This window comes from Gymnoscopelus braueri (genome assembly GCF_963280865.1).
Source record: "Gymnoscopelus braueri genome assembly, chromosome: 13".
NCBI lineage: Eukaryota > Metazoa > Chordata > Actinopteri > Myctophiformes > Myctophidae > Gymnoscopelus > Gymnoscopelus braueri.
In genome coordinates, this window is record NC_137615.1 from 30424608 (window position 1) to 30447332 (window position 22725).

General features: G+C 40.4%; 2 protein-coding genes across 2 annotated transcripts; one reads left to right on the top strand and one right to left on the bottom strand.

The window, feature by feature from the left end:
• The first annotated feature begins 354 nt into the window (after positions 1 to 354).
• Positions 355 to 14041, top strand: hapstr1a (HUWE1 associated protein modifying stress responses a). Its single transcript, XM_080446593.1, has 5 exons — positions 355 to 760; positions 3258 to 3338; positions 3994 to 4061; positions 4434 to 4638; positions 9887 to 14041. Exons 1-5 carry the CDS (start codon positions 562 to 564, stop codon positions 10213 to 10215), a joined length of 882 nt encoding a protein of 293 aa, XP_080302719.1. The 5' UTR covers positions 355 to 561; the 3' UTR covers positions 10216 to 14041.
• Positions 14042 to 14859: 818 nt separating this feature from the next.
• dctn5 (dynactin 5) lies at positions 14860 to 19695 on the bottom strand. Its single transcript, XM_080447091.1, has 6 exons — positions 19517 to 19695; positions 19025 to 19093; positions 18695 to 18813; positions 18355 to 18466; positions 17435 to 17537; positions 14860 to 17176 (listed from the first exon to the last, which is right to left on the bottom strand). The coding sequence occupies exons 1-6, from the start codon at positions 19562 to 19564 to the stop codon at positions 17079 to 17081; spliced, it is 549 nt and encodes a 182-aa protein (XP_080303217.1). The 5' UTR covers positions 19565 to 19695; the 3' UTR covers positions 14860 to 17078.
• Positions 19696 to 22725: the final 3030 nt, after the last annotated feature.

The following is a 22725-nucleotide window of genomic DNA, read 5'->3' on the forward strand; positions in this document are numbered from 1 at the left end:
TCCTCAACGTGCCACTTAACAGTAGCCTGGTATCCAAGCTAATTGTCCATGTTTCTATGTTTAGATGCACGAGCAATAACACTCATTGGCGCCGTGCAAGATGTATACACCTTTTATTTCCAGCAAAATGTAGTATAATAAACGCTGACCCTCACACAAGCTTTAGTAATAAGGAATTTTCATGGAGTTCTCTTTGTGTCATTTCTCTGACTGACATGTCGTTGAGCCAATGACGTCTATAGGTGAAACGTCTGACCCGCCCTGCAGTGCAGTTACAGCCAATCGGCGTTGGAGAAATCGCAAAGGGGCGGGCTATGGAGCACACCACGCTACGTTGACTTGTATATATTCCGACGTCGGAGAGTGGAGAAAATAGTTTAGCGTCCCTTTACCAAACCCGTACCAGAGGGGAAGACCCATGAACTATTTTTCTTTTAATAGTCAAAAACACTAATATCATTCATGAATTTACTAACATAATTTAGTAGCACAGCTCCCCGTCTTTCAGCGTCACCGAAACGTCGTGATTTTCCTCTAGTTTTCGTCGCGGTGGGTTAGTAAATGGAGGAGAAGAAGGACGTCGACGGGGACTCGGAGATTCAGGAACACGGACCCGAGCATTGGTTCTCAAAATGGGAGCGGCAGTGTCTGGCCGAGGCGGAGCAGAGGGAGCCCACCGAGGAGGAGGCCGATAACGACCAGGACAAGCTGTGGCATCTCTTCCAGAACTCTGCTACCGCCGTAGCGCAGCTTTACAAAGGTCTTTGAACACGACTATCTTGCTTTTTTTTCCTTCTTTACTTAGTTTACTTCTTAGATCAGTGGTTCTCAACCTGTGGGTCGGGACCCCCAGAGGGGTCGCCACATTTTTTTTTTAGGGGCGGGGGGGTCCCCAGATGACAGTAAAGTGACTAATTTAAGTACTTGTATGACCTTTTTTAATACCTGAAAAGAAAAAGACCATTACTGCATCAAAAGTAATCGACAAACTGTACTATTAAAAGACAAACATTGTCAAACATTGGTCAAATAAATAATATAAGAAAGAGGCAACATTTTTTTAAAAAGCCGATCTGCAAGCTCGAGTCCTTGTGAGCTTGTAGATTGGCTATTTTCACAATATTTATCTGTGGAACCAAAGATTTAATGCCTCAACTCCTAGGTTCCAAATTGTGTATTGGGGTGGGGGGTCCCCAGTTCAAATATGATTATTTTGGGGGGTCACGGCCTGAAAAGGTGGGGAGGGAGTATTAGATAGTACTTGCTTCTGTCTCTACATACAGTTCATTTAACTCTTGAGTGGATACTAATTGTAACCAAATCCATTTGGTTACATTTGGTATCCTCTCAGAGTTACAAATGGATGATATAACATTTTACATGACATATTTTACACTATAGCCTGCCAGCCATAACCAGACTGCTAATGCTACAGTACACAGCAGCTGATTAGGACATGTGTTATGCCAAAAAATGTGTCCCGTCAGAATCTGTTCACCCCTGAAGACAAGTCTATGGGGGACACATTTTGACAGTGAATATGTTGTCCACCCCTCCATATTCCTTCTCGTTGACTCGTAAATACTGTTATTTTCTTAGTTTACTAGTGTGGAGCCAGGGTACTTTAGGCTACTTTATTGTTTTATTGTTAAACAGCGAGGCTGTTTTTGAAAGACCAATTTACAGTTTTATAATCCAACAGTTAGTAAATCAGTCCTTTAAAATGTTTTTATTTCGTCACGTGCAATCCAAATGGGGAAAAAAACATGGTTAAACTTGGAAGGGGAAACAGATTCTAACGTGGATACAAAAAATGGCATAACACCTGTTTAAATTTAGCGTCTGTTATAAACAACATCAGAACTGATCGGTTCTTTTTTTTTTTTAACAGATGTTGTTTTTCGTGGTGACAGACAAACGCTGACAAACGCAAAAATGTCGTTTATTCAGCTCGGATCTGGCCCGGAGCTGACTGATTCAACCGTGTTTACTAGCAGCACTAGCTAGCTGGGGTAACGTAACTTTAGCCAGGGCTAAGTTACAAAATGGCGATGGTAAAAACAATCATAGCTACGCGACATTCTCTGTTGACAGACAGACCGCCTCGACGCTGTCACTGTTACCCTACAGTTTTAATAGACACAGGCTCATGCGTTGGGTTTACATTTATAAAAGTAAACCAATCACTGGGTCGCTGTAATATTGCTCTGCTTTCAAACATCTGGTCTGTTGCTGCTGAGTGGGCACTTTTATTAGCGTTGCACAGCCTAGCGTTACAATCAAAACAAAATGGCGAGGATATTTTATGTTAGCTTAACGTTAAGGGATAATTGTTTTGTCAACCATGTGTTATGATGACAGCATTGTGCTGGGTAGTTTGTGCAACTCTTGGATCAAATCCGTAGGAGTACATTAAAATTGTTATGTCGACTCGTGTTACTCGAATGTGTTTTGACATCATGGCTTTGCAACTTTACTGCTGAGAGGGCAGTTAAGAGTCAGGAGGACTTTCGGAGCTCCAAGCAAGCTGCCGAGTTGGCCATCTAGCGCTGACTGACAGTTATTTATAATGCTAAAGCAGTGTCTACCATTCTTGATGCAAGACAAAATGGCGAATGAAAAAAATGGTCTTCATACAACCCCTGTAATCGGCGAGCTACCGCACACCTCGGACCTTTTGTTACAGTAGACGCGTTCATCTGTGTATGATGACACAAGCTATTAGCCGAATTACAGTATGTTAAAAGTAGGGGTCATCGCCATGCTGGCTTGTGGTGGACATTTTTGTGAAAATATATTTTTTGCCATGGACATACAAAATGAGTAGACGATCACTAGCCCTAAATGACCATTACAGGTCTATAACTCTTGAGAGTGTGCAAATGGTTCCATTTGTATACTCAAAGTTATGTGGGTCCTTGAAAATTAAACGTTTGAGAACCACTACCTGTGGACTCCCTAATGTGCCATACATAGATAGTGTCATAGTAAATCTGTGTCATACATATTCTGAAGAAAACCTGGAGACTGACATTCAGTCATATCAGGGTCTTATGATCAAAATAACAGTATAATGTTATATAAAAACAAAATCTGAAATATGCCACGGACCAGGCCAAGTCTTGCCACGAACATTTTAATAACCCCGGTAAAAGTAGACAACAGCAAAAAATTCTATTGGGTATTAATAAATACTGATATACATAGTCGGATAAAGCACATCGTTTGTAAATACACATGTTCTTTTCTCCCCACAGACAGAGTATGCCATCAACAGGGTCTGTCATTGTGGGTGCCATTTCAAAATGCAGCAACTGCGGTCACCAACCTCTACAAAGGTAAGAAGCACATATCATCATAATGCCCTGTGAGTTGGACTTAGCATTGAATTTAGATGTCACTTAATGTCTATGGCTGCATTTGGGTGTCCTTGTCCTACCATTGGCAGTAAGCGTGCTATCATTGTACTTGTAAATGAAAACATACATTCATTGATTTGCCCCTCCAGTGAAAATGTAAACAGACTGCATGTTATCTCATCACGTCATAGAACGATTTAGCTACTACAGGCCTTACAGCACTTTCTTTTTTTATTTATGGTATTGTTTGTTGTTGTTTTGAATTATACACACCATTTATGAGTTATATTAGTTGTACCTACCAGTTATTGTTGACTGAAAGACAGATAAGCCTCTTTGACTGAGCTGTCGGTAGCATGTGTTTCAGTTCACACACACATTCCCAATACAGTCTTTAGATTTTTACCCCATGCTATTTTTGCTAGTGTTATGTTTTACATTGTACTTGTAGGTGTGCTTTCATGGAAACCTATTCTTATTTATTGCAGTTGTTTTTGAGGAGTATTAACTGTCCAATCCATTATATGGGTCACTATTTCTCCACAGTTTAAACATGTTCTCTCATTCTGATCATTTCTATACCTGTCTTATCTCTGCCTTGTTTCCATCTTATTTCTTTGGGTATCTTTTTCAGAGAGCGTGGAGGCCCACCAGAGAAGCTTTGACTTGGGCATCCAAATTGGCCACCAACGTCGTAACAAGGTTTGAATTGTGTTTCTTAATAGTTTTTGTAACAGAACCCACTTTCATTAATATCAGCAGGCCACATAAAACTTCTCTGTGATATTCTTCTGCTTGTTGGGAACCAGCGAAATGCTAAGTAAACAAGATTAAAATAAACAATGATGAGCTACATGGCAAGAAATGAGCACTGTGGACGTCCCATACTAGACTGACCAGTTAGGGCGTTGATCGCATAAACTGATATAATCATGATGTTTTGAGTTTGCATCCGGCTCAGAGCCTGTCCCATAAGCCCTTTCTCTAGCTAACAAAGTCGAAATGCTTCAAAGGTTATTAGGTTTTCCTTTTGATATCCAGTTAAGGGATGGATATTCTGTTCCATTATTACAGGATGTGTTGGCCTGGGTGAAAAAACGTAGGAGAACCATACGCAGGGAGGATCTTATCAGCTTCCTCTGTGGCAAAGCTCCACCTCCCAGGAGCAGCAGGGCCAACCCACGACTGGCCATGGTTAGCCGGGCTAACCCTTCCTCTGAGACGGGCTCCTCCGTGGAGACAGACCTTCAACCCTTCAGGGAGGCCATAGCATTGCATGGTAAGATAGTGTGTGTGTGTGTGTGTGTGTGTGTGTGTGTGTGTGTATTTTATTATATGACATGATTAAAAGAATACGTCAACCTTCTCATGTACGTGCATTTTGCATGGGTGCTCTGTGAGCTTTTGATACAGAAAAAATAAATACAAAATTGGTAAACTTCAACTTGAAAAAGATCATACTTTGATTGATAGCCAACATGATGAAAGTATGGTCTTTATTTTTTTTAACACAAATAAAACAATAAAATATAGTATGGTTGTTATGTGTGAAAGACCGAGGGAGAGAAAGGAAGCCAGACAGACTAACCAGATAAAGTGATTAAAGGAGAATTCCGCGAAACGTTTTTCTTACCTTTTTATATGATATCCTAGGAGGAGTGGTACAGTAGAAAAAAATCATAACTCCATCCCGAGTCGAGCGCAGCAAAAAAACAGAGTCTATGGTACTTCGCTTATTTTAATGGCAAAACACTCAACAGTGTTTATGTTAGATGCGCCTCTCCGGAAGTCTCGCAAGACGAGATTTCACCCGTGACGTTAGATCTCACAAAAAAAAGCTATTCAAATACGCGATCTAGCGCAAGTCCCATAGGCTCGGGTTTTTAGCTGCGGTCGACTCGGGATGGAGTTCTGATTTTTTTCTACTGTATCACTCGTCAAGAAAAACGTCGGGCGGAATTCTCCTTTAAGTGAATGAGAATGACGGACTAAAAATGAAGAGTAAAGCCTGCATTTTCCACCAGTGTCTCATAGGAGTGGCTACATAATAGCCATGGTAATTTATTTTGCACTGTTTGAATCAGCTGGGAAAGGCTGCCTAAATACTGTAGTATATATTGTGTATTGACTTAAGTGTTTTCGACATGTTAACATATCTGTCATAACTTACAGGAAAACCAAAGTACTCCCACATGAAAGATCTGTTGGTTATTGGAGCATCTTCTAGTCTGACACTGCTGCTATATTGATGTATCCAACTAGCTCACTAGCTTGTTAGCATGCTAACTTTGATTGGTGTGCCACTGTGCCTCACTAGACCAGAGCAGTGATTATCAACCCTGGCAAACGTCCCAATTTTGGTCCGCGAGTACTGCTGAGGTGTGCCGAGCCGTTTGAAGAAAGTGTGAACCCAGCCCCTCGAGAACAATAGCGAGCGGCGTCCGTCAATCGATACGGCCATCATCCGTTTCACACACAGCCACGCCCGAGTCATTCAGTGTAGCGACCATCACCCATAGGAATGCAAATATGTTTGCCTACCTGGTACTATATAAAAAGGGCACAGGGTATATGCTTTGGCACTCAGTATTAGCCTACATTGTGGGTCGGAACGGGCCGATATGGCGGCCAAGAGCCAGAGGGGCTGTCATATTATAACCTGCCATGATGATGAATGTCCGACAATAAAACACTAACTAACTAACTGTACTAACTTTAAATCAACATAAGTGTTAGATTTCTTATAAAGTGCTTCTAAATCGCTCCAGGGTGTTAGTGTGAACGTAATCCATGTAGTTTTAGTGTTTAATTACTCCACGGAGATCGGGAGATGGTCTGTTCACTCGCAGCTGCGGTAACCGAAAGTCTCGCCCCAAAGCACGCTACCCCCATTTGTTTTCGCGGACCTGCGGTTCTTGTATTTGTTTTACTGAGGATAAGTTTAGAAATAAGTTTAGTATTAGGCATAGTTTTACTGATGTTACGTTTAGGAATAAGGTTAGGTTTAGACATAGTTTACTGAGGTTACGTTTAGGAATACCAGGTGGGCGACTGTGTTTTAGGGCGAGTGTTTTGGTGACCGTCTGTAGTGGGTAACTGCGCATGCGTCCGCAATAATGCTTTCACTTTTTACTCTGGTAAGGTGAAATCAGACTCCTCCAGTCAGCACTGACCCAAGTTTGTAGGCCAAAGACATTTTGTAATGTTTGTAAGGTTTCTTTATTACATCTTGTGTACATGAGAGTAAATATTTTGTAGCAGCAATAAAATTATTGGGGGGACGTGTGTGTGTGTGTGTGTGTATATATATATATATATATATATATATATATATATATATATATATATATACAGTATATATAATATATGCACACCTATACATACATACATACATATATCTAGGTGTGCCCTGGGATCTTTTGGCTATGCCAGGTGTGCCTTGCCACCAAAAAGGTTGGGAAACACTGGACTAGAGGATGGTAGAAGTGGGTAAAGTGTTTTTGTTTGGGAGAGGGAGGGGCTGTATGTGTTGCCTTGTGTCTTGTCTCACAGTTGGCTGTCTTGTAGTTTAGTTTTTTGGGGCTGCAATTTTTAACACTATTTGACAGTGGCGACACAGGAAATACGGAGAGAGTAGGGGAATGACATAAAGCAAATGGTCCAGCCGGCTGGGACTCGAACGGAGACTTGCTGATAAGGACATTTTGTGCCCATGTGGTATGCGCCAGGTCGTGCCAGTCTTGTTGAGCAGCACTGAGTGTCAAACATTTCACACAATTTAAGCAGTAATACATTTTTCCTACTTAATATAATAAATCAGATCGGTCTGTATTCGTACTAAACCGAGACCTGTGTACAAATACATGTAACATTTGCATTTATTAAAATGCTTCCGACCCCTTATTTAAATGGTAATGCTTAAGACAGGGAAAAGGTGTCATACCTTTTCCCTGTCTTATTTAGTTTTGCAGTGGTTATATAGTTCCAAACTAAGCGCTGGTGACCGAAGGGAGCATAAAAAAAGAAAATGCACGTTGTTCCCCCTTGAAGGCAATTTCACACTAAGTCCTATATGAATATGCAGTAGGAAAATGGGAAAAAAGAACAGGTGTTGACACACATTTTATATTCGTTATTGGAAAAAAAAATCCCCTTAAAGCTAGTTTAGATGGAGTTTTTATTTAGTATGGCATTACATTCTAAATTATATCAACATAACTTGCATGTACACTTCCGATTGGTTGCCGAGTTTTTCTTTATGCACAAGTTTTGAACTCTGTGCATGAGGTCAGTATGCATGTATTCATGATCATATTCATGTGCAAATAAACCTGTCCAAAATAATGATACTTGGTGCCAATGGAGAATATTTTGTCGGTGGCAAATTGTAATCTTGAGGTTAGAGCTGTGTGTTTAATCCCTTTTTAATATTGGATTATAGGACAAATATGAATTCAACTAGGGAACAGACTTTTGAGTGATGCAGAGCTGCATGAAGGTTGACTCATACCCTAAAAATCTCACGCTGCATTTAGGTGGATGACTCATGACTGAACCATTAGACTGATTGTGAATTAAAAATCTATCATACTGAGCCTATTGTGAATTCAAAAGATTTCATACTGAGCCTATAATATGTGTTACCAAAGACCCATAATACTTTCTTTGGTTCACACACTCACTCGCTGTATGAGCTTTTCTTTTGTATTTCTCTCTCAGGGCTATATATACTGTAAGCATAAGGTGTACTTTGACTGCAAATGCTGGTTGTGCATGCATACAAAACTTAACCTTCATATCCACCACACCGCATGTGACTAAAGTGATATGGGGGCAAGTGTGTATGTCTATAGGCCAGTGGTATAAAAGATCCTCACTTTATTAACTGTGCGTGTGTGTCTGAATAGCGAGTTTGACTACATTTCTGCAAGAGCTATTAATGGGCCATGTATAAGTGGGCAGATGCACCAGCTTCTCTTGTTTCGCTGAAGTTACAGTGATTTCTTGGCATATGGTGTGCATGTTTATGTGTTCAAGTCTGTCCTTCTTGTGTAGATATTTGTTGGGCTAGGGTCGAGGTTGGTGTGGTTTGGGTTAGGCATTTAGTGGTAAAGGTTACTGTAATACAAGCACGCTTCTGTCAGCAGGTGTCATTTGTCAGTATGTCTTCCATCGAGTCATGGCAAGTAAGATCCCTTTTGCATTTCAGAAATGTTTCTAATTATGTTCAAAATTGTTCAAAGGTTTCCTGATCTCAGAGCAGTTGTCTTAAGGAACATGTCTTTTGTCATGATCTTCTCACCACTTCCCAAGGCCTGTAACGATTTATAGCACTGTTACATGATTGACTGCTCATAAATACTAGCAGCAGACTATTGATGTAGGTGTTTTAAATAGACTACCTCATTATTTCCTAACACGGGAGATACAGGCACTTTGTGCATATTTTTACCATGCAGAACTGTTGGAAATGGATGAGTGTTTGAAGTGCCTGCGTTAGGTTGGCATCTACACGAAAAGAGTTTATTCCTAGCAAGGCAACATTGTCATTGCTGGGTTTAGTAGAAAACAATCTATGAAAGCAGACTCGTTGATTTATTGGCTGCAGTGAGTATTTTATATTGTTTCTTTCTTATAGTTGAATTTATTGGCAGACGGCAATAGTCTAAATAAGAATCTGTCACTGTGGGGGGTTTCACCGGAAAAATATTTTTTGTTTATTACCAGATCTGTTTGCACATACATTTGTTTTGGTGAGGCTGGTGCACTAGTACAGGATTCTCATGGTAATGGCTTTGTTCAGTCGAAGTGGCAGACGGGGAGAGAGAGCGAGAGCTGCTTCAGATTCTGTACACTGGCAAACGTCCAAACAATGCGACTGTTAAGAAAGCCTGAACCCAGTGACCCTTTTCTCCAGTCCTCAATTCCAAAGCCGAAACATGAACAGTGACTGAGAAAACCGAACTAAACAACCTCATTTAGTGACTTGAACTTAACGTTTGGGAGCTGTTTGATTGGCCTTTTTTTCTTGTCACAATGTAATTTCCAAGCCACCAGTTGGGGACATACTGAGATTTTAGGCAGTAAGCATATTGATCAACTAGTGTTTCAGCCTAAATGTTCTTGGTGGGGGTCAAATGGACCCATTTATACATTGCTCCATCTGAGGGGTCAGTAGAAATGATGATCCTCTTTTTACTGATTTATCAAATTTGTGTATCATGGTAGCTGCTTAGCTATTTAGGATGCATCATACAGATGTAATCCCGTGTTCACGACGTCATATTGGACCGACTGTGCTGTTACATTCTATTCTCATGACAGGACATGAATGCAGCATCAATGAGACTGTACCAGGTTTATAATATTTTCAAAAGGTTTTAAAAAGGGCGTAAGTAGTTAATGTGGCCCTCCTGTCCAGTATTAGATGTTGGGTGTGTCTTCTAATTCCTCCTCCTCCTTTGTTCAGTTGCCTTCTTCCATTCCTCATTCTAATTCTAACCTGCTACTTCCGCTCCATTCCTCAGGTCTAAGTGGAGCCATGGCAAGCATCAGCGTGCGTTCTGGTGCCCCGGGGTCTCCCACGCATGTAAGCGGGGGCAGCAGTGGTGGCAGTAACGGGGGAGGGGCCGGCGGCGGTGGCAGTGCAGGATCTGGACCGGTGTGCCGCAGCAGCAGGCGCAACGGGCTCCACGACGTGGACCTGAACACCTTCATCTCTGAGGAAATGGCCCTGCATCTGGACTCCACAGGCTCTGCCTCTGCTGGAGGGGGAGGGACCAGGAAAAGAAACTCCACCCAGTGCAGCGACGTCATCACAGACTCACCTACTCACAAACGCAACAGGATGATCTGATTGGCTGCCTGGACGCACGGAAGAGAGGAGGCTTTTGGAGCCAAGGTCTGGCGATTGGGAAGGGAGGGGTGGATATGTTTTAAGGCAGACACAGACAGACCAACAGTCGGACGAAAAAAAGGACAAATGGACAGTTGGATGGCTGGCTGTGCAGTTACGCGGGCTGAAAAAACAGGGACGGGAGGCATTCCATTTAGTTTTTTAGTGGCAGCTGAATCCTGTTCGTCGGCTCCTTTACTTACTCCGATAGTCGAAGTGGACATCGATGATCTTGGCTTGAAGCACTTAACTAACTGACTGTGGGTGTTGGGAAGAGATCACACAGCCTTCTCAGCTACCGGTGACACGTCGAAGAAGCGGAGCCACTGGAAAGGAGACGACGACAGGAAGTCACCGACAACAGACGCAGACTTCCTCTATGGGGAGGGACAAAATGCACTATGCTGCTTCAAAATAAAAGCCACTTGATCGTCGACACCTTTTTGTCCCTGCTTCCTCGCCTCCTGTCTCCCTCCCTTTACCTCTCCCCTCCTTCCCTCATCTTCACCCATCCCCTTAACAAGGAAACGAGGGCCATGATCGAATCGTCTCACACTCAGTGACTTCAGTTGTTTTGCCAAACGCTGGAACCAACTATGTCGGGTGACCCATCTTCGCTTGAAGCAACCTGTCTACTCTTTTCTGTTACAAGTTTGATCGCAGTTCTCAATCGACAACGCCTGCCAACCGGCAAGCTAGGTCACCTAATAGGAGCGCGTCTCTGTGGCATCTTCCCGCCTCCTCCGCCGCCTGTAACCAGTTAATGTTACTCTGGCTACTCGATTGATGGCTCTCTATACCAATAGCAGGCTATTGATGTTTTGATCTTTTGACCCTGTCGTTTGCTAACTACTCTGCTTCAACAGCAATGTTAGAATTAGCTCGGCCAGTTGTCTTTTTTTTCTTTTCTTTTTTCCACTCTCTTTCAACCACCAGTGTTCAAATGTTAGGTTTGTCGCCACTGCAGCAGTTATAGCCAAGTTCATCTTACTTTTATCACATGTACCCTTTTTGTTTTGTTTTTCAGTAATTGAAAAGGATTTTTTTTTTCTTTTGTTGTCACACGAAACATCAGCCTGTTTGACGTTGACACCCCCTTCCCTTAGTCTTATTAAAAAAGCAGCTGCTGTTTTTATGTGATTGTGTGATGTTCTAATGAGAGTTGCAATAATGATTTTGCACTTAGCTTTCACCTCTAACTCATGCAAAACCAATTTACTATTCTTCCATTCTGCCCCACCCACTGTCGTAGTCTACTCGGGGCCACACGCAGGCTCGCTCGTGGTCAATCGTGGCGGATATCATTTGGCTTGAAACATACAATGAAATGGAGCCTGTGCGCACACCTCCGGCTGCAACACATACACACACACAGTGGAAGGTTTTTCATCTTGTGTTGTAGCGTTTCAGCGACTGGGCTCTACCTTTTCATCCACCTCTAATCCTCCTCAGCCTGCCTGTGGGAAATGATTGATTTAACTTATTGGAAGATAATCGGTGCTGTTGAAAAAGCATAAATCACAGATGTTCTTGCAGAGGTGTCATCCCACTAACCCTCCACCAAACGTGCTAGCTGGTGTACTTGAGTGACTCCTCATAAATTGGCTGCTGTGCGAGGTTTAGGTGTTGGGGCGCAGCTCATTGTGTTTTTATTTTATTTTTTTATTTCAAGGGGTGTGCATTATTTAGACGTGGATGCGTGGAAAGGTTCGCTTGAGTTCAGTTGGTACAGAAGATGATAAACGCCACTTAGGGTCTATTTCATTCTGAAAATTTGAAGTCCTTGTCTTTTTTTTTGCTTTGTGTTAGGAGGAGGAGAGGAGTATGACCCACTGTTGTCCCATCCCATGAGTCAGACATTTGTGTGTAATATTTGGGGCAGATACAAATAACGTCTAATTAAAATTTTACGGTATCCAGCTTTAAAATCTGGGATTACTACAATCACATTTCAGGTTTTGTATTGGTTGATGGGAGTAATTTACACTTTACTCTGTAATTAAATTGCATTCATTCAACATGGAAAGCTATGGAAGGAAGTGTACTTTTTAGGTATTGAAATGTTCAGATAATTACCAATGATGCCCTGATGTAATACTGGCATGGTTAATTATTTTATCTATGAATAAGGTCAAAGGTACCACTTAGTTGGCAGATGTTATGGCACTTAAAATGGACTTGCAGAGATGCTGTTCTCTTCTCTACTCCTCCTAACCCTATGAACTTGTTCACTCTCCTCCACTTATCACATCCAGAAAAATTGTGATTTCTCGTGTTAATGTTTTAAGCATGGTGGTTTTTAATTTCTGTTATCACAGGGTTTTTTTTATGCATGTGTAGTTTTGCATTTTATGCAGTCATACTTGTTTGCTGGCTAGCTAGCATAAAAAAGGCTAACATTTATTTGTCAGATGAACACTGTCTGTTGTTTGTAGCAGAGGCATTTTTGTTTTTCTACATAAAATACCAGTGAATAGTCTCAATGATTTGGATTGGGTTAGGGTGAGTCCAATATGGATGGATGAGGAGTGAAGCTCATTTAAGTCTAGTAAAACTCTTTGACTTCTGTGAAGGAGGGTGAACAAGTTGAACATAGTGTGAGACCGCCTGGAACTCGCAAATATGGAAAAATGAATTTGTTTGAACTTCAACTTCGGTTAAGTCCACAGAGCGGGAAAACGTAGGAAAGAATGCTGTCTGTTGTGTAGGAACTTTGCCCTAAAAATTCTAACTTTAAATTCAGTCTTGGCTTTCTCAGTAGGGGTCAACCTTGCAAACTGCTCATGTTGGGATGTGAATTATTGAACATGCATAAAGTGAGAACAGTGACACGTTGACTAGCTGCCATCTCCTTTTATATCATACTGAGATTCCAACTTAAAGGTCTACTGGGACATTTTGAATTTGTTTGTTTGTCTTCATTGGCTACGTGTCATTTGGACAGCTGCAGAAGGTTTTTAGGTTGTTATCCTAAAATGCCTCGATAGAACTTTTCCTTTGAAAATAAGTGGCTCAGCTAGTTACAAGGCCTAGGTGTGTTTTTGTTCTAGCTGCAGCCTTGTAGCTAGAAGACAATACCCCTTATTAAGTGTCCCAGGAAGACAAAACAAACACATTTTTAAAAAGTCCATATGTCCCTCTTAAGAGGACAATGTATTCTAGCCTTGTGTAAAGGCTAAGCCATGAGCATGTGGGTTTCTAAAATTCACATTTTATTAAAAAAAGGCCCTACAACGCTAAACAGCAGAAACTCCCTGAGCAGTGGAAATAAGTGAGCTCAAGATTCACATCTCCCACCATAGGAATTGTTGGTACAGCAGTGGATAAATAAAGTAGCAGTTATAATTATGACGGTTTACCTTAACACATTAGTTACTGCAATTTGTCTTTGTGGTGCAGTATGTTACATAGGATGTAAACACACAGAACAGGGTTGTTCCGCCACATTGACACTTTTATTCGTACCTGCAGTGTTGACCCCTTGACTAGGCTGTTAATGAAAGAGGGCACACTTACGGTTTCCTCTGCCCCTCAACCAATCAATGGTCTTGTCCACTTCTCACCGTCTGAAAGGCCGACTCGTGCCACGTCTCTCTCTGGAGCCAACACTATTATCAGCTGTTTCTCAATACTTATTTGTTTAAAAAAAAAAAGTAATAAATGGCTAATCTATATACTTAACATATAGGTGTTGGTATGATATATGTGGTTCACATTGTAAAAGAAAAGGAAAACCATGAATTGCAATTTGATGTACTACGTTTCATTAAAAAAGAAAAATGTCGTATAGTTTTGTTTTGATTGATCATTATTTTTCACCGGCAAGTAGGGGATACAGGATTTTGTTTATAAGAATACAGGCCACCAGAGGGCACTATATGAATGCAACAGAAATATACTTATCGAATCTAACTTGACTGTGGTTAAAGCCCCTGTATCTGGTACCCTGGGTCAAATCTTGCCAGTACTTTTTCTACCAGAGCTGACTGACTTGTCTTTCTCATGCTAAAGTAAAAAATATGTATTATGTCGTTTGGTTAGGTTAAAGCACCATATTGTGATAGTAACAGGGGTCTCCCTGTCTCTCCAGCTCTTTAATAAACAGAAAATACATTGTCAAGTAGGTGACAACATTTCAGCCAATCAGGAGAGGGTACCCATTTACCAGCTTCATTTTTATAGTGTTCCAGTTCCAATTTGTTCAGCTCATTCCTTTGTGTCACCACTTCCAATTTCACTTGTTTCATCTATATCCTGACTGAGTTCTCTATCCTGAAAATACTGACCTGAAAATGCATTTTCTGTTTAATAAAGAGCCATGGAGACTCATGTTACTGAACAAACACTATAGCAAGGAATACTAACACTTTTACGAAAGTCACTTACCCTACCTTTAAGGGGTCCACATGTTATAACATTAATTCACAGAAAAGGAAACTATTGAAGATGAATGTAGTCTCCTGCAGATTTCTAAACTACAGGCAATGATTCATAATATCTATTAAAACCCATGTCACTCATAAACCTACAATAAATTATTGCTTTAGTTATGCAACTTTGAGATTGGATTTGATATGATATAAGAAGACAAAGATTCATATCGGGCAGATTTGAAAGTATTTTTACTGTATGGTGATGTCTTCGCTATAGTTGCTGAGGCAGAACATACAGGCCACAACTGTACAAGCACAACTTAGCAATCACTGCATAATCGATTTGATCACTGGAAGTTAAAATAACGAAGTGGTAATAAATAAATATTTTCTGGCATGACAAAGTTAGATCAACATAAGTCAAGTGCAAAACAATGAATGAACACTGTTCCTTCGTTGTCTTAATGTGTACACGTGTTGGCCAAATTAAATATGGATGGAGTTATTCAGGTGGATAGTCTGTAAAACCCACAGCTAGGAACTCAAGTCAAAAGGGCTCCCTTGGGCAACCACATCAAACACATCAAAACATTTGGTCCAAAGATGAAGAATAAAAGTGTTCCAACACTCCTCAACCACCTCCACTCCTCGCCTCCTATCCTTCCTCATCTCCTCTCCTTCACACAGAGCTGTCTACGAGCTGAAGAGATCCATATACATATAAATATATATATATATATTCAGTATATATGTATATGTATATGTGTGTGTGTATATATATATATATATATATATATATAGTCTTGCAAAAATATTTAACTACACTTAACGGTTATCAGATTTGTCTGGATTGAAAATAATACTTTCAAATATTTTCCAGTCAGTATTTTTATTCCAAACCATATGCTCAAACAGTAAGTTTTCAAAGACAACATGTATTGTTCATCAGCAGATCTTACTGAAAAATTCTGCTTGCATAAGTATTTAACCCTCTACATATTAGTACTGGGTAGTGCCACCTTTTGCAACAACACATTTAAGTCTTTTGGGGTAAATATCTACTACTAGGTTTGCTAGTTACTAGTGTTAAGGAGTGATTTTTCCCTATTCTTCCTGGCAGATTTTCTCCAGGTTGTTCAGGATGTTATTTGTGGATGTTATGCAATTGTCACAGATTCTGTAAGATGGAAATTTGGGCCTTTATTTAGCTATTGTAGGATATTTTCCTTTTTGTTATTTAACCATTCCTGTGTTGCTTCGGCTTTGTGCTTGGGATCATTGTCCTACTGAATGGTGAAGTTTCTCCTAAGCTTTTGGGCGGTGTTTGCACCACACAGCATTTTGATGTTGACCAAAAAGCCCCATCTTGATCTCATCTGACCATAAAACATTGTCCCACATCTTAGCTGGGTCACTTTGATACATTTTGGCAAACTCCACACATGCTTTGATATGGCTGTTCAGAACAACTTGTTCTTACGTAATGGCTTCCTTCTAGCCACCCTCCCATACAAGTCAGTTTTATGTAGAGATCTTGAAATGGTGCACTTTCACTCTCAGCCACTTAACTCTGGCCTCCATTTCCTCACTATTGATCCAACAGTGCTCACTGGGAATCTGGGATATCCTGCTTGGGTGTATTATTTTGTAGCCTTTCATCATTTATGCATGTCTATTACTTTATCTCCACCTTCTTAAAAATGCTCATTGGTCTTTATTTTCGCACCATTCCTTTATATTCAAAGTATAGCAGAAAATATTAACTAGAGGCCAATTGTGTCCTTGTTTTCATCATCGTAAACATGGTGCCTCGAGAGCAGGTGCATAATACATTAAAATGCATCATGGCACTTTAAAATTGTTACACTTGAGGGTCAGTCTTTTTAAATATATTACACAGAACAAAATCACAATGTATCATTTGCAATTCATACAAATCTGATAACTTTCAAAGGGGTTGAATGTATGTGGCACTGTATGTGAACTTTCAGTCAAGAGTGTTGATGGGAGGGGCTCACATGGTGCACATACTATATACCTTCCTGCAGCTGGCCTGGGTTCGAATCGGACCTGAGGCTCTTTGCTGCATGTCATCCCATTTCTCTGTCCTGCCTTTCCTGTCTCTCTCTCAGTGTCTCTATCAAAAATAAAGCAAGAATGCTGAATAAATTATCGGGGGAAAAAAGAAGAAGAAAAAAAAGTGTTGATGGGAACAAGCCCTTATAAACTGTGGCTTTCTCATACACAAAACAATAACATGATATAACAATGAGCAAAATAACAGCTTTGCCACTGTATGCTCTTGCGAGGGCCTTTTTTTCTGTCAGGAGGAGAAACTAGAGCTCAGGGTAGTGAAGGAGAGGAGATGAGTTCTGGAATAGTCCGCATCAACTATGGCGACAGATCCCCACCTCGGCCAAGGGGTGGGGGTCGAAGGTTAGGGGGCGGGACTTAGATCTGGCTGAGGGGCAGAAACTTCTGGTAGTAGCTCTTGGTCACGTCAATCATCAGCTCCTGAGTGCACTCTGGGAGCTCCCCTGAGAAAAGACCTGAGAGAGAAATGAGCAGCAAGAGGAGGGTGAGAGAGAGAGATCGACAGGAGAAAGGGAGGGAAGTGAGAAAAAGAACAGAGGAAGGAAGGATGTGAAGAAAGGGAGAGGAAACAGACAAATAAGGTGATGAGTAGAGAGAACAAAAAAAGTAAATGGCAAAATAAAGCTAAAGGCATCTTGCATCACTTTTTGCTTCAGTGTCTGAATGTGTCTCCACTTTCTGTGAGCAAATGTGTCTCTCTCTCCTGTTCTGACCTGGGCATCCAGCGAAGACGGTGAAGGGAGGGACCACGGTCTCAGGAGGGAGCACAGTGTTGTCTAAGATCTTACAGCAGTCCTTCAGCACACACCGGCGACCCTGGAGACAACACAACTCATTTTGGAACCATCATGCACCAACGTACATAGAAGCAGACCTACTGTAACAGTCAGTCAGTATCCAAGGTCTGACACACAATTACTGCCAGTTGCAACACATATTCAACATTTTAGACCATAGAGTTGTTGTGTTGACAGTCCTGATGAGTTCATGTCACCAGCAGCCATGCTTGGGGTCTATTTATGCCCTACATTTCCAGGCCATCCTGGTATTTTGAGTATACTGGTGTTTTGAATTGAATACAATTTGTTCCAGCATGACCAGTTCAAATATTTCTTCACTTAACTTCCATATATTTCAGATTACAATTCAACGATTGTCTGTGCGGACAGTGATACGCTCACTGCACAAGTTGAGTTAGCTGTCCCCTTGATGTTGTGCCATTGCTACTGGTATACATGATCTGGTGTGACTACCATGTGACTGCACCGTGCCCTCAGGCACAGGGCACAGAAAAGTGTCTGTAGCAGTGGGTCTTGAGCTTTGTCTCTGAGTGTGTGCACTTTAATATCACTATGTCTCTGTGTTCAACCACTTAAACCCTATCCTTGGTTGACCAGAGTTTCTCAGGGCTCTATGCTGGTGACTTTTATGTTTTCGCTCTACATTAAATATCTTCGTTGAAAATAGCCAATCGACATGCTTGTTGATCTGCTATTTTCTGCGATAGTTTTCCCCCAGAATACGGATGCTGGGTTGAGTGGTTAAGACGTGTGTGTGTGTGTGTGTGTGTGTGTGTGTGTGTGTGTGTGTGTGTGTGTGTGTGTGTGTGTGTGTGTGTGTGTGTGTGACTCACTATGACACAGTTCTTGCCGATGTGGACATAAGAGCCTATTTGGGCTGCATTGACCACACAGTCCTCCTCTATGAATACGTGGTCTCCAATATGCAGGGGGAAGAAAGCCACTCTGGAGAAGAGGAGGGAGGGTGGGAGTGACAGACAGAAAGCACAATAGAGATGGAGGGGGAGGGAGGGAGACGGATAGATATGGACAGTGAAGGGGGTCCAGGCTCAATGTAATGGGTACATACTACATACATGCAATAAACAACCACCAAAAAGAATGAGCCTGGGGTGTGGCGTGTGCAGTAACTGAACATGTTGGACTGTGTGGGGGAAAAGAAAAGTCACTCACCCTTTGCTGAACTTTTTGAAAGGTGGCCGGATAACACTCCGGCTCTTGACAACACAATGTCTGCCCACCCTGACATTAGCTAGATCTCCTCTTATGATGCAGTCATTCATTACAATAGTCTGGAGGAGATAAGGAAACAAACACACAGCTAGGTCTCAAGATGAATTAGCTATCAGTAGATTCATAGTTTTTTGTCTCACAGTAATGTACGGGTGCATTTGGGTTCCATTTTAGACTCAGAGTTACAAATCAGATGATTTTATTGTACAACACAATTGTAAGCTACATTATTAAGCAGCTATATTAAATAAAATACACATTCGGACTCACTTTGCCATTGAGGACAATGTTCTGACTCCCACACAACACAGATTGTCTGCTGACTTTGTTGCCAGAAGCCTGCAATGAGAAGACACACACCCTCTAAAATGAGCAGAAACATGTAGCTACTTGATGACAACGACTAATCTTTCTGATAATGAATGAATAAATGCAGTTGTGTAAAATATCTAAGTATATGTGCTAAAGTACTGTACTTAATTAAGTACAACAATTTTGAGGTGCTTTTACTTTTCTGGAGTATTTCCAATTTTCAATATATTTTTATACATTTGGAAACTTGTGAAATGGGACATTCTGCTAAATGAGTACTTTTACTCTCAGTACTTCAGTATATTTTAATGTGAATACTTTTGTACTTTTACTCAAGTCAATTTTAAGTGCACTTCTTCCACCATATATAAATAATAAATGCCTTATCCAAGCTTTAGCTAACGTTAGCAAGTAGTAGCTTAGCAATGGCTTGATGAAATAATCACCTACCGTTTCTATATATTCCGCTTTGTTATACAGTATTTCAGACAATTCCATGATTGTGAATTTGAGATGTACTTTCTAGAGGTGCGATAACGCTGTGAATCACCGGGTTTTAATCACAGTTATGGTTAATGTTTTTGCTCTGCAGCATCAGCTCTGTATCAACCACCCTATGCAACCACCGCTCCCTATTTCCTCTGGGCTCCCTGACTGTCAGGTTGGAGTGTAGAGTGACAAATCATCGATGTTTGTTTGTTTGTTTGTTTTGATTGGTTGATTGAATACTTTATTAGCAGTTTGCAAAAAAAAAGCACAGGAAAGTACAGTTCAATACAAGGTTTGCTAAGAGGATTTAAAACCCAAGAAAGCCTACGGCTTGTTTCCATTGGGGTCCTTTGTACTCAATTCATAGAGACGATTTAAAAAGAAAAGCAGATCTACAAGTGCTGCACTACAAGCTTGTATAGCTGCTATTTTTGAATAGCCAAAGTATAAAATAATGCTTATAGCTCAAATCTGAAATGACTCAGATGCGTTCCTGGATTGAATGGGGTAAGTCTGTTTGTTGTTGTTTGCTTTTTATGATTGATTGATTGATTGATTGATTGATTGAATACTTTATGAACAGTTTGCAGATTGGACAGAAGTACGGTTTACAAAGATTGTTAAAAGGATAACACAAAAAGCCCTGGGGGGCGGGGGCTTGTTTCCATTGTGGTCCTATGTTGTTGTTTCAACGCTATTACACAGTATTGTTTCAAACAATACTGTGTAATATTTAGTGGAAATTGTGTATAAGTGATTAGAAAGATAGATTGTGATCTATAATCAACCAATGTGAAATAACAGTATCAATCAAAATAAAAGCAATTACGTTCATAGATGGATTAGTACTGTCTGTGTAATTCACCGAGATCGGAGATGAAAAATAAAATAAAAACTAACGTTAATTAAAATTAATTTGATTTTAAAAAATAAAATAAACTACATGTTAATCAATGTAAAACATTACCAAAAACATTACTCTGGTCTGGTAATAATGTAACATTACGGAGTTGAGGTTCACTTGGGTTGCACTGTGCGCAAGCGCAATGCGATTGCGAAGGGGGAAAAAAATTACCGAGTTTGCCCCGCATAGTGTACGTTTTGCCACAATTATTTTACACATGATGGATACAGCCAGCCATATCCTATAATAAACTTATTTCAAAATATGCTTAACTATAAAATAAAGCTTTAAAAAAAACCTAACTGGACCGATTGCAGTAACGTGAGCCGCCAGTAGCGAATTTCGTTGCGCATTAAGTAGTGTAATTACGGGAAGATCTGCTCAGTGGCTTTGGCAAATGCAGGAAAAGGTCTTGAAAGATACATAACAATACAGATACATCTTATTCAATCTTTCTGTTTTATCAACACAATGCTCTGTACGTTTTACCTCATACTCGACCTGCTCTATAACAACAACAACAAAAAATAATAACAATAATAATAACACGTTTCAAGTTGTTTATCAACTCAGTGACATCATTTGGATTGTAGTTCCTCATGTTTGACCTGTTTGAGTATGAATTATATATATCTATCTATCTATAAATATCTATATATGTATATCTATATCTATATCTATATATCTATATCTATATGTGTGTGTGTGTGTGTGTGTGTGTGTGTGTGTGTGTGTGTGTGTGTGTGTGTGTGTGTGTGTGTGTGTGTGTGTGTGTGTGTCAAATAAATCCCAAAGCTAACAGTTTTACACGGCACTGTACTTGAATAATATAATGTCTTTGCTCTGGATACAGTCTGATGTGTTTCATTCTTCTATGTTGGGGCTGATTTTGCAATGTTTAACAGATGAAGTATAATGTTTCATAAATGTATGAAAAATGCACTGTACCAGGTGGAGGAATCTCCCTAATCACCTATATATCACTGGTTCTCAACATTGGGTCCAGGGACCACCAGGGGTCCAAATGGACCCTTACAGGTCTGTAACTCTGACAGTGTACACATTTGGTTCAGTTTAATGAATGAAATAAAAAAAATTTGGTTCAGTTATAATGTATATATAATATATAATATAATATATAATGAAATAATAATAACAATAATTAAAATCTTAATTATAAATAATAATACAATTTCACTGTATGCTAAGAAATTCTTGAACGTAAACAATTAGTAGAGGCACAAACTTGGGAATGTCAACAACAAGTGTTTCAGGATACAGATCACAGGTACAGGAAGCATCGCCGCCTCCATACTGTATGGCGACTGCCAATTATCACAGACACTGAACAGAATTTAGCCAATGCCCTAGCTCTTGGCTTGGGCATTCCTGCAATCTGCAGGCCTCTCACAACTTATTTATGGACATTACCGAGGCTTCCAAATATGAACAAACGCAGTTTACATTTGTAAGCAAGCTGTAATAGCATCCTTAAGACGTTGGTACTAAGCACCTTGGTAAGGAATGCCTCTTCCAGGCTGTGGTCAAATGTGCATCCAAAATGTTCACTTCTCTTCTGTCCTCATCAACATCAACAACATCTGGTGTATTAGCTGTGACATCTGAAAAGGCATCATTTTCATTATTGCACAGTTGGAACATGGCAGTTGAAACACAAGAGTGCAATGTACATGCCCTTATATACATATTAGCAGCCATTCAGAATGTGACAGAGTTTCAGTAACTGGATTGTGGTCATGGTGCAGACAATGAGGAGGAAACGTATTAGGGTACCACAGAGAAAGATTGAGTCACACACACACACACACACACACACACACACACACACACACACACACACACACACACACACACACACACACACACACACACAGATCCAAATGATGTCACTGAGTTAATTATTTCTTTTAACTTGAGAGGTGCTGTTAATGATAAATGTAATAATAATAATTATGATTATTACTATTATTATTATTAATAGTATTATTATTGTTGTTGTTATTATAGAGCAGGTCAAGTATGAGGTCAAAAGTACAGCTGCATTGTGTTGATACAAATTAAGATTGAATAAGATACGTTATGTATCTTTCATGACCTTTTCCCTCTATGCCTTTTCCTCCTGTCGTCAAGGCCACCAGATACCGTAATTACACTACTTAATGCGTAACGAAATTCGGGCGGCGGCTCACCGTACCAGTGTTGTAACGTTCACGGTACAAAATTACCGCACGACCATTACTTCCTC

Bases quoted from the DNA above. Each gene is read 5' to 3' on its own strand.
- hapstr1a (XM_080446593.1), top strand. From the start codon at position 562: ATGGAGGAGAAGAAGGACGTCGACGGGGACTCGGAGATTCAGGAACAC. The intron at 761-3,257 runs GTCTTTGAACAC...TTCTCCCCACAG, and splicing joins CGTAGCGCAGCTTTACAAAG to ACAGAGTATGCCATCAACAG. The intron at 3,339-3,993 runs GTAAGAAGCACA...TATCTTTTTCAG, and splicing joins GGTCACCAACCTCTACAAAG to AGAGCGTGGAGGCCCACCAG.
- dctn5 (XM_080447091.1), bottom strand. From the start codon at position 19,564: ATGGAATTGTCTGAAATACTGTATAACAAAGCGGAATATATAGAAACG. The intron at 18,467-18,694 runs GTGAGTGACTTT...CCTCTTCTCCAG, and splicing joins TTCAAAAAGTTCAGCAAAGG to AGTGGCTTTCTTCCCCCTGC. The intron at 17,177-17,434 runs GTCAGAACAGGA...TTTCTCTCTCAG, and splicing joins CGTCTTCGCTGGATGCCCAG to GTCTTTTCTCAGGGGAGCTC.